General features: G+C 37.5%; 6 protein-coding genes across 6 annotated transcripts; 3 read left to right on the plus strand and 3 right to left on the minus strand.

Moving 5' to 3' along the window:
- Positions 1–7,272: 7,272 nt before the first annotated feature.
- On the plus strand, positions 7,273–9,343 carry GCK72_004926 (uncharacterized protein; the record flags this gene model as incomplete). The annotated part of the gene is made up of 4 exons (XM_003117372.2): positions 7,273–7,343; positions 7,393–7,597; positions 8,014–8,679; positions 9,176–9,343. The coding sequence occupies 4 exons, from the start codon at positions 7,273–7,275 to the stop codon at positions 9,341–9,343; spliced, it is 1,110 nt and encodes a 369-aa protein (XP_003117420.2).
- A 233-nt stretch (positions 9,344–9,576) lies between these two features.
- On the minus strand, positions 9,577–11,514 carry GCK72_004927 (uncharacterized protein; the record flags this gene model as incomplete). The annotated part of the gene is made up of 5 exons (XM_003116911.2): positions 9,577–9,994; positions 10,503–10,780; positions 10,833–11,160; positions 11,208–11,390; positions 11,438–11,514. The coding sequence occupies 5 exons, from the start codon at positions 11,512–11,514 to the stop codon at positions 9,577–9,579; spliced, it is 1,284 nt and encodes a 427-aa protein (XP_003116959.2).
- Positions 11,515–12,012: 498 nt separating this feature from the next.
- GCK72_004928 (uncharacterized protein) lies at positions 12,013–13,182 on the plus strand (the record flags this gene model as incomplete). The annotated part of the gene is made up of 3 exons (XM_053724948.1): positions 12,013–12,177; positions 12,436–12,713; positions 12,762–13,182. 3 exons carry the CDS (start codon positions 12,013–12,015, stop codon positions 13,180–13,182), a joined length of 864 nt encoding a protein of 287 aa, XP_053589142.1.
- A 925-nt stretch (positions 13,183–14,107) lies between these two features.
- GCK72_004929 (uncharacterized protein) lies at positions 14,108–14,751 on the minus strand (the record flags this gene model as incomplete). Its single annotated transcript, XM_053724949.1, has 2 exons — positions 14,108–14,525; positions 14,675–14,751. 2 exons carry the CDS (start codon positions 14,749–14,751, stop codon positions 14,108–14,110), a joined length of 495 nt encoding a protein of 164 aa, XP_053589143.1.
- Positions 14,752–15,328: 577 nt separating this feature from the next.
- On the plus strand, positions 15,329–16,395 carry GCK72_004930 (uncharacterized protein; the record flags this gene model as incomplete). Its single annotated transcript, XM_003116785.2, has 3 exons — positions 15,329–15,604; positions 15,649–15,926; positions 15,975–16,395. The coding sequence occupies 3 exons, from the start codon at positions 15,329–15,331 to the stop codon at positions 16,393–16,395; spliced, it is 975 nt and encodes a 324-aa protein (XP_003116833.2).
- Positions 16,396–17,306: 911 nt separating this feature from the next.
- On the minus strand, positions 17,307–17,980 carry GCK72_004931 (uncharacterized protein; the record flags this gene model as incomplete). Its single annotated transcript, XM_003116876.2, has 3 exons — positions 17,307–17,555; positions 17,636–17,818; positions 17,870–17,980. The coding sequence occupies 3 exons, from the start codon at positions 17,978–17,980 to the stop codon at positions 17,307–17,309; spliced, it is 543 nt and encodes a 180-aa protein (XP_003116924.1).
- Between the last annotated feature and the right edge of the window lie 201 nt (positions 17,981–18,181).

Raw genomic sequence — 18,181 nt, forward strand, 5'->3', positions numbered from 1 at the left:
CCGTGACCGAGGAAATTAAACTTCCAAAGCTCGGCCATTATTTTCCTTGTTGACACGATTTTTAGAAAATTTATTGAAATTATATTAGCACGGCACGCTTTTTACAACCGCGCTCTACCGAAATCAAAATGTGTGCGAAATTGAGAGACTCAGAGAAATAGAGACATTTTTCAAGGGCATTTTGGTGGAGCGCAAATGTAAGAACTGTGTCGAGCTAATAAAAAAGAAATCCATCCTAAATTCATCCTGTTCCTAAAATTCGCCCCTACTTTTCCTCCACTTTTTTTCTGAAAAATCTACAAGAATTGTTTTGGTTTCTTTCTTCCCATTTTCTAGTATAACTACTAATACATTTTCCCTTCATTCTCCAAGTGAAGAGCCTCTCTTCTTTCCCATCACTAATTCAATTTACCCCTCCATCTCCTCTTCTTCTTTTCCAATGGTCCCTTCTTTCCCTCTTCTCTTCTATTTTCACATCATTAGCCGCCACGTCTTTTAAACAACTTCAGATGACGTCCACGTCATTGATTTTCCTCTCTTGTTCCGAGAAGTTAACTGAAAAATGGACTTGAAAAAGTCACAAAAACCTAGAAAAACCCGAAACTCGTGAATATTTTATACCCTTCCCTCCCCTCGTAAAATTGTTTCCGCCGACCAGTTTTCACTTCTCTTGGGAATTTTTAAGGTTGTTTGGGAGGGAAGGGGGGCTCTCCCTTTCTCTAAAAAAGGTTCCCAGTCATTTGTCATGTTCAGTTTTTATCGGAGCAAGTCACATGTCTATTCTGGTTTACTGCTGGTGTTCAGGAATTGGAATGTGGCAGTTTTTTTGGTTTTTTGCGAGTTGTACAGGTTTGAAAACTTTTACCGAAATCCACAAAAATTAGCCAAAGAATCGAAAAGTGCGGTTTTCTCTTTCTAGTTTTTCGAGGTTGCGACATGGTTTCAGATGAGAGGACATCGGATGCTGATTGTCTGATTGTCTGTGTCAATAAGTCAAGTTAGATAATTTTCCAACAATTAATGTCTTTCTAAGAATAGTCAGTGTATTCAAGAATAGTTACAAACATGGAAATCTTGATTTCCAAATACTTGTAAACCGGGCCGGGAAAAAGTGCCATAAAAACTTGAAAATAGCCAAAAAAGGTATTCTAGCCCGGCCCGTGGTAGGTCAAGAACATGTGGTAGCTCAGGGATATAGAACTCGCTGAGAGCTACATTTTGGTATATTTTTCAGCTCATAATATTGAGTTTGAAGCGAGTTACACGCCGGCCCGGTTTACAAGTATGGATTTCCATTGTACATTTTTCATTTACAATAAAACCCGTATTTACAGCTAAATCTAAAAATTTGCAGTTAGTAGAAATAGGACTGAATAATTCTGGAGGACACAATGATTCTGAGCCATCCCAGCAGCTATCAATTCGATGCTGATGTTTCTCGTTCAGACCGTTTTCTGAAACTAATATACCCAAACGAGGGTTCTTTCTAAAACCCCCATGAAACCATCCGTACTCTCTCCTCCTTCAGAACGTGCTTGACATTACTCCTCCATTCATTACCCCCAATTCCCATCCCGTTACCAAACGGCCATCCAACTGTCAACCCACTCTACAGGGGCTCGTAACCGGAAGACAGATGGTAATGCAAATGTTCTCTCCCTTTCTCTTTTTCTCTCTTCTTTTCACTCTTCTCCAATTCCCATCAAAAATCTCCAAATGAAATTAACAAATGTGACTCATTTTCATTCCGATAAGTGTACGATTTTGTAATGTTTTCCTTCTTGCACACATTTTCCGTTTTCTTTCCGTCACGGCTCCTAATTGGCGTCATCATGATTCTCTGTTCTTGTTTTGACATACAGATCCAGCACTGGTACAGAAATATGGGAAATCCGGAAAGACAGACTGACAGGCAGACAGACAGACAACGTCAAATAAAACACATGATCCGGGTATCCGGACCTCGGGGCAGACAAACAGACACACAGACAGACATGTTATCAGATTGAAAAAAATCAATAAATCCAGAACGTTTCCTGGACAAACCGATACACAGACAGACATGAGAAACCGCCTCTTTTCTATCTGAATGCCAAAACTTTCGCTTTCCGGACATCTGGACGCACAGACAGACATATTTTATCAGAACCTTAGCAAGACCCAAAAAGTGATGATAACCTAGCAATCTGTCCGATATCCGGGCATCCGGGCACACCGATAGACAAACAGAATCTCAACCTATGTGCTGAGGCAACTTGGCATCAACATCTCGGTGCTCAGATGAGCTGGAAATCCGGACAAACTGACCCGTAGACCGACTTTTCTAAAAGTGCAACATTTCACTCCAACATTGTCTAAATATATCCGTTTCCGCCTCCACAATCGTTCTAATATCTCCCAAGGGGGGACGAACTTTCCATCTCTTTGTCTTCTCCTCATCTCACTCCATTCAATGCATTTCAGATAATCTCCGTCGTCTCATCTTTCCCTCTTTTCCATTCCCAAATGATGTTTCATCTCCTTGTCTTCTTTTTGTTTAGATTCTTCTGCTTTCCAGCCGGACCCATCTGTTCACTTCAAAATAGCTGAAATAGTGTGTGGAATCGAGAGACGCAGACACATTTGCTCTTCTTCTTGCCCCATTTTTGGTTCCCTTCTTTCCATTTCCTTAGTCTTCTTCTTCTTTTTCGTTTTCTTCCAAAAACTTTTCTGAATTCGATTTCTTCTGTTTTCTCGAAGCTTCTTCTTCTTCTTCTTCTTCTTTTCTGTTTACTTTCAAAAAAGTCCGACCGAGTCCCAATGATTAGGCCACGCCCCCTTTTTTGGTCAGATGACGTGGCAGAGAGGAGAAGAGAAATTGGCTTCAATTTCATGTTTTTCTTTGCTGTTGTTGCTAAAAGTGTTGAAAACATGCTGCCATTTTTAGTAGTAAGAAAGTGTGCTCCAAGTATAAACTTTTTTGAACTGAAGAAAGCATCAGTTTGGAGATTATCAGTAGGCCGTATTTACTTGACTTGATTTCGAATTTTCTCAGAAAATATTGAGATATTTAGAAGTTTTTCTATCGGCACGGAACGCTTCTCACAACCGCGCTCTACTGAAACCAAATAAAATTGTGTGCGAAATTGAAAGACTTAGAGAAAAGTTGTCGTTTTTCAAGGACATTTTGGTGGAGAGCAATTGTAAGAACTGTGACGAGCTAATAAATTAAAATAAATTTGAATCTATGTGTCTGTGTGTCCGGATGTCCAGTTTGCCCAATGCCTAGATATAGAATTTCCTGAGAAGCATTCATTTTATAGTCTCTCAGTTATTTGTGACGACACCCAAGTTGCTGTAGATTACTGTAGTTTTACCCATCACTCTGAAATTCGGGTCTCACCACGAAAACCAAGAATTTTTTGGAGACCAGCTCCAAACTATATCAAGACATAACGTTCAATAAGTACAGTAACCAGAAAGCTACAGTAATCCAGATTATGGAAGTTTCATTTATCGATGTGACTTCAAAACTACTGTCATCTTCAAATTCTAAACCTTTGCAGTGAAAAATTATGGTCAAATCATTCGTCTAACATGTTCCCCAAGATCGCAGTCAATTTACAAGTTCCGGTGTTAATTGTAAACCCACTCTCCCTTTTCGAATAAGAAAAGAGGGGTGACCTTATTGCTAACCCATCCATAACCAACCTAATCTAAACATGTTCTTGTATTCTCTCGTTTTCAATTTACCTCATTTCTTGTATACAAACTGACAATGGTTTCTGGCCATTGTCATTGACAGTTACCTTTGTTTTCAAAAGGGTCATTTTGAAACAAGGGACACTTCGCAACTATTTGAAGCTGGATTCCTTGCAAAACCTACTACCCACCTAGCAATTAGAACCATTCCTCTGAAGTTTTGTACTATACGAACCGAAAGGAAACAGTTTCGAAATGACAGGGCCTTCTGAAACTTCTGGAGCCTATTTATTCTGCTACTGGGCACGATCCCCAAATCCTTCTTCCCATCCATAAACCCATTCAAGTACCATTCTCCGTTTCCTTCCCGTTTTTTTCCAACCGTCCAGTCTCCCCCAAACCTACCGCCGTTCCCTTTTTGATCCGACTTCTCTTCCCCATCATTTTCTATATATAACTAGAGATTATGGTATTTTAAGAGATGCAGACAGAGCAAAAGAGTGGGAGAGAGAACCATCGAAAGTAAACAGTCTTTGTGTTTTTTCCATTCAATTCTCACTTCCAAACTGACCGCATACAATGGAACAGGCACGAAAAAAGTTTTGGTTTTGAGTTTTTACTTTTGGGAGTTGGTCAAAAATACTGGAGTACAGTAATCTCGAATTACTGTAGCATAGAAATATTCGGATTGAGTTTGAAGTTAGCTTTCGGAAAACCGTTAAAAAAGTGTTTTTGACCAGGTTCTCCAAGAAAAATGTTATTTGAAAAGTAAGATTTCCAAGAAATTGGTTTTACAGTAGTCCAGTACCTCTACAGTAACCCGTGGTTATATTTTTCCTTTTGAACTGATTCTCAACTTTTCCAAACTACAGTACCCCCGGTTACTGTACATAATTTCCCCGGTTTCTCTTGTTTTTCGAAGTTTTCTTCTTCTTTTTTGTCTCCTCATCCTGACATCTTTTTCTTCTCCTCCTTCTACTTCTTTGATTACACTTTTCGCACGAAATTCTCTTCTTCTTTTTCCTTTTTTCTTCTTCTTTTTTGCTCTCCGTCAGAAGACCTTCTTATTCATGAATAGCTAACTTCTTTTCCTTTCCTTTTACTTCTTTTTTTTCACTTCTTTTTCATGGTTATTCGTTCGAAATTAGTTGGTTTGGGGGGATAGTAGTAGTCGCATAAAAAAGGACATCGGCAAGCAAGGACGGACTTTTTTTTACTTGAGAAGCATTTCAAGGCCTTTTTCGGAAACTTCATGGCCTTTTGAATGAATTTGATGTTCGAGATTTGATCAAAATTTTGATTCCTCATTTTTATGTTATATTGTTTAGGCTCAAGCTCACAAATTTTGTCATAGGCTTAAGATTTCATGCTTCGAATTTCAAACTTAGGCTTCAGATTTCAGGTTTATCTTCTTTCGAAGTTAGGCTTAGGCTAAAAAGTTCTGGCCTGAAAAGTCTAGTTGAGATTTAGGCTTGTTCGTTAAGATTCAGGATTTTAAGTTCAAGGAGTTTGGGTTTATCCCCTAAATTTCAGTCTTCGAGCTCAGGCTTCAACATACGTGTCATCGATAACCACTCCTTTTTTTTCTAATTTCAGAAAAACTCAATTTCCTGAAAACACACATCCCATCATATTTCCATTCTCATGTTGTAACAATCGTCCCTGTCAACCACCTCCCATGTTTTATTTTTTGTCTGTCAGCTGCCTTCTCGTCCCCCGTGTTCCCATGTTCACCTCACCCGTTGACCGGTAGGTGAACAAACATTTGCCATATTTTCGGCTTGTTTTTTTTGTTGCAATAACTTTTAAAATATTTTTTGGCGATGCCAGAAATCATCTGTTGCAATTGTGCTAACCGCCAAATTTCTATTTTCAATAACAGAAGAATTTGATTATTTTTATGCTAGAAAAAGTCTTGATTTCTCCCGACTAGTGACTCATCACACTAACTAGGAAAGATCATGGTCTGGAGTTATAGGACGTGACCTATACCATTGGGAAGCTGAGAAAACGCTGATTCTAAATATCTATTCAAGATCAGATAGTCGAGAAACGACGCGACGTTTATACGTCGGAAAGGTAATGACTTCTCAATGGTCCAAATTTTTGCCTCGTTTTTCTCGAATACCAGGCCTCGAGGGCAAAAACTGAATATATATAAAATCAGCGTTTTCTCAGCTTTCCAATGGTATAGGTCACGTCCCATAACTACAAATGGACTCTGCGATCTTTCTAAGAATGTTTTGACACGCTTTCAGTTTCCCAAGCTACAGTATCCCCCGTCATCATAACTCCTCTCCAGACCTCTCTCTCTCTTCAAGCTTCATAACACAACTTTTCTTTCTCTCTCCCTTCATATAAACTCTTATTCAATCAATCTTTGTGTTTATTATTGTTGTTATTCTCCTCCCCTTCTCTCTCAACTCTTCTGAAGCCCTCTGTGCACCATGTGTCATTCTATCCCATTCCATCTTCTATTTCTTAACAAAAGTTCAACTTTTCTTCGATCTATCATCTGACTTTCTCTCTCTCTATCTTTTTTCTGTTTTCTTCATGATGTGATGTGTTTTTTTTCGTTGGGTGATTTGAATTGCTCAGCAAAGTCTTGTGAGGTCGTGATGATGACTTGGTTTAGATGGTCCCGTGTTGATAGTGTCTCAGATGAAACTTGAGTTTAGAGTTATTTTTGCTTCAACTTAACCAAAATGAACCGAAAAACACGACGTTTAATAATGAGCTTCAAAGACTTAAAGAAGTTCGTTTAGAATAGGTAACCACAATTTAGAAAGCGGTGTAGTCTCACCGCTAATCAGATTGGGACCAGAACTCCCAGTAGGGTTTTCAAGTATTCCACGATTTTGAATCTTTCGATTCATCCTGATATTAGGATTAGTCCAAGCTCAAACGTGTTTAAGCTCATGTTAGTACCATATAAGATTGTGAAATTCTGAATTAGAACCGTCCGTATAAGGTCAAGTACAAATTCAGCCCGATCTTGATAAGATGGTTTCTGAAACTCTAAAACTTGAGAGATATAGATTTCTACCAGTTTCGTTTGTTCTAGTTTTTATCTCCCATTCTCTAAAAGTAATCATGTTTTATCCAGCATTTTTGAGGTTCATCTTTTAAAAAAGTTGTAACTCTTGCGATCTCAATTCCGTACATTTTCTCTCCTGGTCATCTGACTCCGCCCATTGTCTTCTACCTCATCCCCATTCCAATATTGTCCCTTCCCCACATATATACTTTTTTCTGTTCCATTCTTTATCAATTCGCAATTCCTCTCCCATCTTTTTTCCACTGCTTCTTCTTCTCATAATCCATTCGGGATTATTGGAACTCCTCCCTTCTCCCCTTGTCTTCTTTTTCTTCTCTTACATCACCACAGACATCAGAAACCCGTTTTTCTCCCTTTTCTTCTTCTATTACGATACGACGATATCATTGAAAAAACATACATCTGTCTTCTTGTCTTCTTCTCCAATCTGTCATCTTTCCTTGTTTCTCTTATCATTTTTGACATACATTTAACTTTTTTTGCAAAAAAACTATCTTTTCCAGAATCCAAAATCCCTGTAAAACTATGCAAAAATGGTGGACACCATCGCCGTACTGAACCCAATTCATTTGGAAATGTCACTGGATCCACAGGATAATTTGAGGTGAGTTGACATCCCGACACCTGGACACACAGACTTCTAAAACTTTCAGAACCTCCGCCCGAAGTACCACATCATCATCTGCTTCGACGTCATCTGATTCAGAATTGATGAGTCCTCGAGCCGAAGAATTGCTCAGAATGCAAGCAGAGCTGCGTGCGACAAGAACGGCGTTGGCTGAGAAGGATAAGAAAATGACACAGATTCAGACGACGGTGGATGAAGAGGTTCAGGAGTTGACGGAAAAGTTATTTCAGGTAAGTAGGGTGGAAATCTGGATAGACAGACGCACAGATATGCACATAGCAAAACACATGTTATTCTAGTAAAATCATTGAAAAGTGGGCATTCGGACATTTGGAAATTAGGACTGACAGACAGAAATAACTTTCCAAACGTTTCCAAACAGTAAAGTGACATCTTGACTCTTTGTTTTTCAAAAAAAAACTTTGAAAATGGACATTCGGACAAACATTACTATTACCAGACGTCATTTTTCACACACGGACATTCGGATATCCGAACAGAAAGATACATACATAGATAGACGAGAACAGAGGGGGCTATGAAAACATTATACTTGGACATCCGGATGTCCTTAAACACCGACATATATTACCTAGTTCAATTCTTTTTTACAAAACCGGAAACCCAATTTACCACTTTTTTCCAGGAAGCCTATAAAATGGTGAACACCGCCGAGGAACGTCGTGAAAAAGCCGAAAAACTGCTGAACGAATCCCGTCTGGAAGTAGAAGTACTCCAAGCAGAAGTCCGTGCTTTGAAAGAATTGATATCTGCTCCAGGAATGGGACAGAATCACTTCAAACAGACAACCTCACCCGAGCATAAATCAACGTTGTCCAAACTGTTTAATGGATCTTCCTCATCGAAAAAACAGCAACAAAAAGAGATTTCTGAGAAGAAGAAGACGTCGTCACTGCCTTCAACATCATCGTATTCCACGAGTAATTCGAAGAATTCAACAGAAGAAAAAGAGCAAAAAGAGGCAGATGCAGTTGAGGAGATCGATCCGATTCTTTTCGCTGAATTCGATTCTTGGAGGAACTGCGGACATCCGGACGAATCTCATCCATTCATTGATCGAGTGCTAATTGAAGAAGTCGAACCGTGTATGTTATTCGAGAATTCGGAATTATCTTCTGAATTGATGACGGCGATTCGAGAGAATCGAGTACAACTGGAACCGTTGAATGAGTCGAAACCTTCATTGAGAATATGTTCACTGACGAATGCATCGAGATTCTGTCCGTATCGAGTACGAATTGGAGACGACGGGTCACAGTGGCATATCGTTTCGCTGATTGCAAGGAATCGGGTAAGATTTCGAATCGATTTTTCATGAAAATTGTTTGAAATTCAGACACAGACATACAATTTAATTGCCAAACCGCCAGAAAAGTTACAATCTTGGTGGCCTAGAAAACACAATATAAAGCTAGTCCCTGAAACCAAAAAAACGTGAAATTTGATTTTTCGGTTCGGATATTCGGACAGACAGACACACAAACAGACATTCGTCCAACAATAAACGTTTCGCTTTCTTGAAGAAAACCACATAATCTCAAAGATTTGATGGCCTAGAAAAAGAAATTGTGAAATTCCATACTTGTTTTGTGGACATCCAGACATCCGTAAACACAGACGGACAAAAACTGTAGAAAACTTGTCTCCCGATATGAAAATTTCTTAAAGTGGACATCCAGACAAACAGACGCACAGACAGATATTTCCAAAATTTTAACAGCAACTTGCTCACTTCTATCACGACGTCCCGCCTCCAAAATCCTTCAACAAATCTTCTCGATTTTCAGATCGCCGCCGTGTGTGACTTCTTCACTTGTATCCGATATCTCTCGCAAGGACTCATCAAACCCGGTCCACGAGATTCCTACTTTCACGTGGTAAATCTTCGAAAAAACATGTCACTTGCCAAATTGGGATTGGGCTTCGTTCCTCGGTCCAACATTCGCCATCAATGAATCTTCGAATCTTTTTGTTTTATTGAATTACTGGTCTTTTACTATTTTATACAAATAAAATAGACATTGTTTTCGAATTATAATGATAATGATATTTGAATAAATAACAATTTTACATTTAAAGTAATGAGATGATAATAGAAAAAAGGGAATCAAGACAATTTTTTGGGGTGGCTGGAATAATGATAGAAGTGACGGTTGGAAGAGAAACAGAAGATAAAATTATAACACAGTCAATCAGATTCATCAAATGAGAGATTGACTTCAATATTCATTCCAATAGGATAGAGCACTCGTAAGGCCCCCGTGAGAAAACTCAATAAAAATGGTTTCCATTGGTTCTGAACCAATTCCAACTGTCCATTGATACCATGCTTCGTCCTCTCGACTATCTCCAACTCTCTTTGAATTCGTCCCTTCTCAATATCACATTTTTCGTTTTCCAACATCTTCTGATACTCGAAACCCAAATTCTCAATGTCTACCTTCACTCTGCTCAACTTCTGAATCTTCTCAACATCTTCGAGGTGTTTGTAAACATCATCTGGGAGACTTTTGGATTCAATCGCTTTGAATCGGAGACATAGTGATAGGTAGTCAAAGTGTAATTGTCCCACCGTATATTTCCTGTTCCCATTATTCCGTGCTTTTCTGAAACTCAATTAGGATTACTGACACGTTCTAAGTTTTCGATCAGTCATTGAAATCAGAGGGAAAATTCACGTGCAGTACCGTGCAGTAAGATATACAGTTTGGCCTTTTTCAGCTGAAAATGACCAACTTTGATAGGGTGTTACGGCACCACTGATAGTCCCACAAAGTAAACAAAGGTAGAGCTTCATTTTTGTAGTTGACAAATTTTTTGTACGAACACCCCTAGGAAGTTACATATCGACAAAGTAATTTCTCCCTCAAATCTAAAAAAAAATGGGGCTCTACTTTTGTTCTGTATAATTCATAAAAAAATTGACTTCGAGAAACATTTCAGTGATACCGTAACAACCTCTCCAAGTTGGTCAGTTGCAACTGAAAAATAGCCAAATTGTATATCTTACTGCAAGTGGATTTCACGTAATTTTTAGAAAAGTTCTCATGGAAGTTTTCATATTTAACATATTTTTGAAAGAATGTAAAAACACAAAATTCCAACCAAACCCACATATAGTGAAATGAATGTCGATCAACCTGACAAGATATTGCAGTCAGATTACGCAGCAGCTCGTTCTCGTTGAAAACTGTCCCACATTTAAAGTAAATGAACAACTCTCTCATCATATCATCATCACAAGTCATCCAATAATGAAGAAACTGGTTGATATCATTCCAATTGAAATGGGTCCAGCTGAGAACTGCTTCTTCAACATTTCTCATTGACTTCAAATTATCAAGTGTCAACCAACGATCGTCAATATAATGAAAAGATTTGAATTGCAAAGCCTGAATATTACAAAAGTCTAGGAATCAGACTATTTTTGTTCATATAACTCACTTTTTCATGCTTAAAATCCGTCGGAATATTAGACATAACTTGGAACATAACGTTTTTCTTGACAGTATTCATAAGAAATGTTAAATCTTCTGAGTCTAGAAAATTGTCGTCAGCAGCCGTTTTTCTCCCACAAACTTCAAAATAGTTATAGTCTTCAACAAGAACATTGGTTACGTATTCTTTCAGATTTTCAATGTTATCAGGACTAATACCATACCAACATTCTTTTACATTAATAGAATCCATGATTAGTCTAGCCACATTCGCATTTTTCTGCGCGGGATCAATGACTTCATATCTGTATTCTTCTATTCCATCCATCTTAGATCTGAATGAATCGGAAAAATTAGTAACAAAATGGGAACCCCTATCTACCTATTTGGAACTTCTGCAGAACTTTTATGAAAAGTGACTTTGAGTTGTTTTGGTCTATATTCTTCTTCCGCTAGCCAAATATTGCACTTGTCATGAGAAAAGTTGATTAAGAGACGATGAAACGTTGGGTTGAGCCGTTTCACAGCTTCGGCCGATTGGTTCGAACAAATGCAAAATTTTACTCTGTAATTAAACAGTATTTCATAGTCAAATCATTTAAAAAAACGCACATTTCGTGAAACTCCATTTGCTTGACAATAGTGTCCACTGAAGATTCGGGGAGCTTCAATAGTGGAAATATGCTCATTCTGGGCACGAGGAAAAGTATCGACCAGAGGGAACAAGGAGTATTCAAATGCACTGTGTGCGCTTGAATCAATAAAACGACAGTCCACAGGACAGTTTCCCCTGTGTTCTCAAGATGCCCAGACACATTAGCATTCACAAGGAGACCACACATTGGGAGGAACAACAGGTCCCTCTTTTGCACCCAGCGTATTCCAATCGATTCTTCAACCTTCTTATTGAAATGAGCTCTCTTCCAATATTGAAGCTTCCTGATTCAGCGGCAGATCTTGTTGTAAAGTTATTGAACTTTTCTGTAAGTTTTCTGTAAAGTAAGTTGAATTAAATTTCCTTTTTTGTTTAATGCTTCTTCATTGTTTTCAGAATAAAACTATGCATTTGTTCAAAACGGAGTGCAAAAATAGTAGAACGAGGACAACAAAAGATTCAAAAAATTAACATTCATATGAATGAGACTTGGTGTACTATATGGGTAGTGGAAACTCTATTCTCTATAGACATGAACGAATTCAAAGTGAGGTTTTCCAATAATATACCAAGACTTCTAAAGTTCAGTGATAATGAGCTCTATTGCGAAGTTTTGAATCCTATTCAAGAAAATATGAACCTGGCTAAACGAATCCTTGCAACTTTTGTGGTGGACGAATGCCGATATACTATTTGTGTGAGAGATAAGAAATCGGAGAATCTGAAAAAATATATAAAACGTGTTGTTCCGGAGAACTACAGCGATATATTCTTTGAGGGGAAACAACATTGGGAAGGAAATACCGACTTTCTCGATACCGATGAAGTCTCGTTTTTTAAACTGTCAAACCGGAGGCCCGTCTTACTATCGATAGTACTATCTCTTTGGATTTCAAGCATGATAATGCAAGTCTCATATGAATATTGATAACATTTATATTCCTAACTTTTTCAGCCCTTCAATTTTAAGTCAGTGTGTTATTCAGATGGACGTTGGGTGACTATGGATGTTCTGAAATCAATCAAACATTCTGAGACTATATGTTTGGAACATACTAATTTCAGCTGTAAAGATATTAATGAGTACATTCACCATTGGGTCAATTCTAGAGAAGATCTAATCCGAAACCTTGGTATTGGAATCAAAGGAGATTTGGAATTCAATGAGCAAGAGTTATTGGATAACTTGGCGTTTGCGACGTGTCAATGTCGAGATATAAAATATTATTTCATGTGAGTTCAGAACTTGAACCACTGTGACCTTTATTTTTCATTTTCCAGCAAAGCAAAAAGTGTTGAAAACAGAAAATTCACTTTTGCTCTAATTTCATATAACAGCAATCTCCGTAAGGTTAATATTCAAATGGGCGAACCAGATGTTGGATTGGCTGCAGTCATTTTCAAGCATCTTGAAGATATTGAAGAAATTCAGAAGTTGAGTGAAGTGAGGGAAAAGATCGAAGAGTTGGAGATTAAATGTGTGGAAGTGTTGGAAGAAGAGAAATGTGATACTGAGAAGGAACGAATTCGGAACGAAATGGAGATTGTTGTGAAAACGAGACATTTGATTGAGACACGATTGGATGCAATACGGAGTCAATGGAAAGACTTCTTGAAAAATATGTATTCCGGCTTGTTGCGAGTGGCAGGGATCACTGATACTACTCTGCGGGTCACTGTGACTAGTCCAAGTCACGTGTAGATTTTTAGTTTCCATGTGTATTTCCTCAACGAAATTTGAGTATTTGACTGATGACATCCAAGGGTTATCATATTTGTCAAGGCCCGTCTTCAAAAAACTAACCATTTTTTTCCAACAATTTTAATGAAAATTTTGAAATTTTTCATCGAAAATGTGAAACTTTTATGCTATTTTTTATAATTCCGAATGAGAGTCGGATGTTCGACTTTTTCCTGAAAAAAATTCAAAAAACTTCAAAAAATTCCAAATTTATCATTTGTAATTTTATCGCTTCCATTTTTATGTTCTTGTTCCTTTTGTTTCATCTTGTTCTTGATTTGAAATAATAAATTCACCGAAATCTTCGACTCCGTTTGTTTTCTAAAATTACTGGTCTTTTACACTTTTTATACAATTAAAATATACGATTTTTTTCGAATGATTATGATAATGATATTTGAATAAATAACGTTTTTACATTTAAAATAATGGGATGATGATAGAAAAAAGGGGGAATCAAGGCAATTAAAACAACCAATTTTAGAGAGGAAACGGGTCCAATAAACGAATAAATTCCGGTGAAAAAAGTTATATCTTTTGACGTTACATGGAAAGGGAAAAGCGATAGAAAACTTGGTAAAAAAACGGAAAAATCACAGAATTCATAGGAGAGAAAGGGAGAGAAAGACACACCTCGTGTTTTTTGCAGCGAAAAATCAAAAGAAAAAACGAATTTTAGAGAAAATCAGGCACAGATTTCCAGATTTTCACTAGACATATCTCTACATTACAAGAAATGAAAACAAGGGGAAAAATATTATGAATTAACAATACACTCCAATCGTCTCTACTTCTTCAAAAAAGGGAATCAAGGCAACTTTTTTTTTGGAATGACTGGAATAACGATGGTATTGATATAGGATTGAGAAACAGAAAAGAAAATTACTCAATCAGATTCATCAAATGAGAGATTGACTTCAACATTCATTCCAATAGGATAGAGCACTCGTAAGGCCCCCATGAGAAAACTCAATAAAAATGGTTTCCATTGGTGCTGAACCAATCCCAACTGTCCATTGATACCATGCTTCGTTCTCTCCACTATCTCCAACTCTCTTTGAATTCGTTCCTTCTCAATATCACATTTTTCGTTTTCCAACATCTTCTGATACTCGAATCCCAAATTCTCAATGTCTACCTTCACTCTGCTCAACTTCTGAATCTTCTCAACATCTTCGAGGTGTTTGTAAATATCATCTGGGAGACTTTCTGGTTCAATTGCCTTGAATCGGAGACATAGTGATAGGTAGTCAAAGTGTAGCTGTCCCACCGTATATGTCCCGTTACCATTATTCCGTGCTTTTCTGAAACTTAATTGGAACTTCTTCAGAACTTTTATGAAAAGTAACGCTGAGTCGTTTCACAGCTTTTGCTGATTGGTTCGAACAAATGCAAAGTTATACTCTGTAATTGAACAGCATTTCATAGTCAAATAATTATTTAAAATACACACATTTCGTGAAACTCCATTTGCTTGACAATAGTGTCCACTGAAGATTCGGGGAGCTTCAATAGTGGAAATATGCTCATTCTGGGCACGAGGAAAAGGAGACGTATGTAGTGTCGACCAGAGGGAACAAGGAGTATTCAAATGCACTGTGAGTCCGTAAATCAATAAAAAACGACTGTCCGCAGGACTCAAGATGCCCAGACACATACGCATTCACAAGGAGACCACACATTGGGAGGAACAGCAGGTCCCTCTTTTACATCCACAGCAACGTATTCCAATCGATTCTTCAATCTTCTTATTGAAATGAGCTCTCTTCCAATATTTAAGCTTCCTTATTCAGCGGCTGATCTAGTTGTGAAGTTATTGGATTTTTCTGAAAAGTAAGTTGAACTAAATTTCCTTTTTTTTAGTTTTTAATACTCCTTCATTGTTTTCAGAATAAAACTATGCATGTGTTCAAAACGGAGTGCAAAAATAGTAGAACGAGAAAAACAAAAGATTAAAGTACTCATTATTCGTATGAGGGAGACTTGTTGTATTATATCGATAAATGGGAGCGAATTTACTGTGAGGTTTTCCAATAATATACCAAGTATTATAGAGTCCCGTGATAATGAGCTGTTTCGCGAGGTTTTGAATCCCATTCAAGAAAACATGAATGTTACTGGACGACTCTTTAAAACTTTTGTGGTGGACGAATGTTATTGTACTATTTGTGTGAAGGATAAGAAATCGGAGAACCTGAAGGAATATATAAAGCGAGTTATTCCGGAAAACTACAGTGATATCACATTTGAGTATACACCCGATCGGGAAGTAAATAACGACTTTTTGGATACCGATGAAGTCTCGTTTATTCTGAAAACTGTCAAACCGGAGGCCCGTCTTAGTATCGGATGTAACATTGATCTAGATTTCAAACATGATAATGTAAGTCTCATGAGTTTTGAATGCATCTAGTTTTAAACTTGCAGCCCTTCAACTTCAAGTCAGTTCGTTATTCGGATGCTCGTTGGGTGACTATGGATGTTCTGAAATCAATCAAACATTCTGGAAATGTGGAATTGGGTGAAACCAATTTTAGCTATAAGGATATCAATGAGTACATTCACTATTGGGTTAATAGTGAAGAAGATCTGATCCGAAACCTTAGTATTGGACTCAACAGAGGCTTGGACTTTAATGAGCAAGAGTTATTGAATAAGTTGGCATTTGCGACGTGTCAACGCCAATATTGGAAATATTATTTCATGTGAGTTCAGAACTTGAACTACTGTGACCTTTATTTTTCATTTTCCAGCAAAGCAAAAAGTTATGAAAACAGAAAATTCACTTTTGCTCTAGTGTCATGCTGCAGTTCTCTCAGTAAGGTTAATATTCAAATGGGCGAACCAGATGTTGGATTGGCTGCAGTCATTTTCAAGCATCTTGAAGATATTGAAGAAATTCAGAAGTTGAGTGAAGTGAGGGAAAAGATCGAAGAGTTGGAGATTAAATGTGTGGAAGTGTTGGAAGAAGAGACATCTGATACTGAGAAGGAACGAATTCGGAAGGAATTGGAGATTGTTGTGAAAACGAGAAATTTGATTGAGATACGATTGAATGCAATACGGAGTCAATGGAAAGACTTCTTGAAAAATATATATTCCGGCTTGTTGCGAGTGGCAGGGATCACTGATACTACTCTGCGGGTCACTGTGACTAGTCCAAGTTACGTGTAGATTTTTGGTTTCCATGTGTACAGTACCGTGTAATAAGATATACAATTTCGGTATTTTCAGTTGAAAAAGTTCAACTTTGAGAGTGTCTCTTGGTACCAGTGATTGTCCCACAAAATGAATTTCATTTTTGTAGTTGACAACGTTTTTGTATGGACACTCCCTAGAAAGTTACATATCGACAAATTTACCCTAAAATCGTCCCATTTCAGTGCAAAAATGATTTTGAGTGATTTCTGAGCTGTTGTAAATTTTCAACTGAAAATGCCAAAATTGAATTTCTTATTGCACGGTACTGTATTTCTTCAGCGTAAGTTGAGTATTTCACTGACCTAATTTTATCATTTGTAATTTTATCGCTACCATTTTCATTTTCTTGTTCCTTTTGTTTCACCTTGCTCTTGATTGGAAGTTCACTGTTTTTCGCCATCAATGAATCTTCGACTCCTTTTGTTTTCTCATATTACTGGTCTTTTACACTTTTTATACAATTAAAATATACGTTTTTTTCGAATGATTATGATAATGATATTTGAATAAATAACATTTTTACATTTAAAATAATGGGATGATAATAGAAAAAAGGGGAATCAAGGCAATTAAAACAACCAATTTTAGAGGGGAAACGGGTCCAATAAACGAATAAATTCCGGTGAAAAAGTTATATCTTTTGGAGTTACATGGAAAGGGAAAAGCGATAGAAAACTAGAAAAAAAAACGGAAAAATCACAGAATTCATAGGAGAGAAAGGGAGAGAAAGACACACCTCGTGTTTTTTTGCAGCGAAAAAATCAAAAGAAAAATGGAATTTTAGAGAAAACCAGATACAGATTTTCACTAGACATATCTCTACATTACAAGAAATGAAAACAAGGGGGGAAATATTATGAATTAACAATACACTCCAATCGTCTCTACTTCTTCTGCTGTAATTGATTGGCCAACCAATCCATTGCTGCATCAAGTCCCTCTCCTTTCGATGCTGAAGTCTTGAATATTTGAATAGTTCGATTACGGAGAGCATCTAATCCAAGTGCTTTGTATACTTCTGTCTCTGTCAGACAACCAGAAATGTCTTGTTTATTGGCTAGAACTGCCAGAACGGCTCCTTGAAGTTCGTCCTCTTGGAGCATTGTGGCGAGCTCTTGACGAGAGATTCCAACCTGAAACAAGTCATCAAATTAGTCAAAAGAGAAGCGTTTCTAATAGATTGAGTTTTACTCAAAAAATTGTTTATACTCACTCGATCCCTATCCGCCGAATCAACGACATAAATGATTGCATCCGTATTCGCATAGTAACACCTCCAATATGGTCGAATCGATGTCTGTCCTCCGAGATCCCATACTTGAAACTTCAAATTCTTATACTCCACTTGTTCCACATTGAATCCGATTGTTGGAATTGTGGTCACCACTTCGCCAACCTGAAAATCTCTTTTTTATTGAAACAGGCAATCGAATTGGATGAATTTTACCTGCAGCCTGTACAAAATTGTCGTTTTTCCAGCTCCGTCGAGTCCGAGAATCAGAATTCTCATTTCGCGAGCGCCGAAAAGGCCGCGGAAATATGACATGACTCCTCCCATTGTTTTTTGTGTTGGCTGGAATAATGATAGAATTGATTAATATGGGATAGATGATTGTTGGAAGAGAATCAGAAAAGAAATAACACGTGGAAAAAACAACGAGAAAGTGAGAATATGGAAATGTGGAATGTGAAAAAGGAGAAGGTCACGTTCAAAAATTAACTGAAAAGTGACCAAACGTTTCTGTAAAATTTGTGTTCC

The sequence above is a fragment of the Caenorhabditis remanei genome, chromosome II, assembly GCF_010183535.1.
Source record: "Caenorhabditis remanei strain PX506 chromosome II, whole genome shotgun sequence".
Lineage (NCBI taxonomy): Eukaryota > Metazoa > Nematoda > Chromadorea > Rhabditida > Rhabditidae > Caenorhabditis > Caenorhabditis remanei.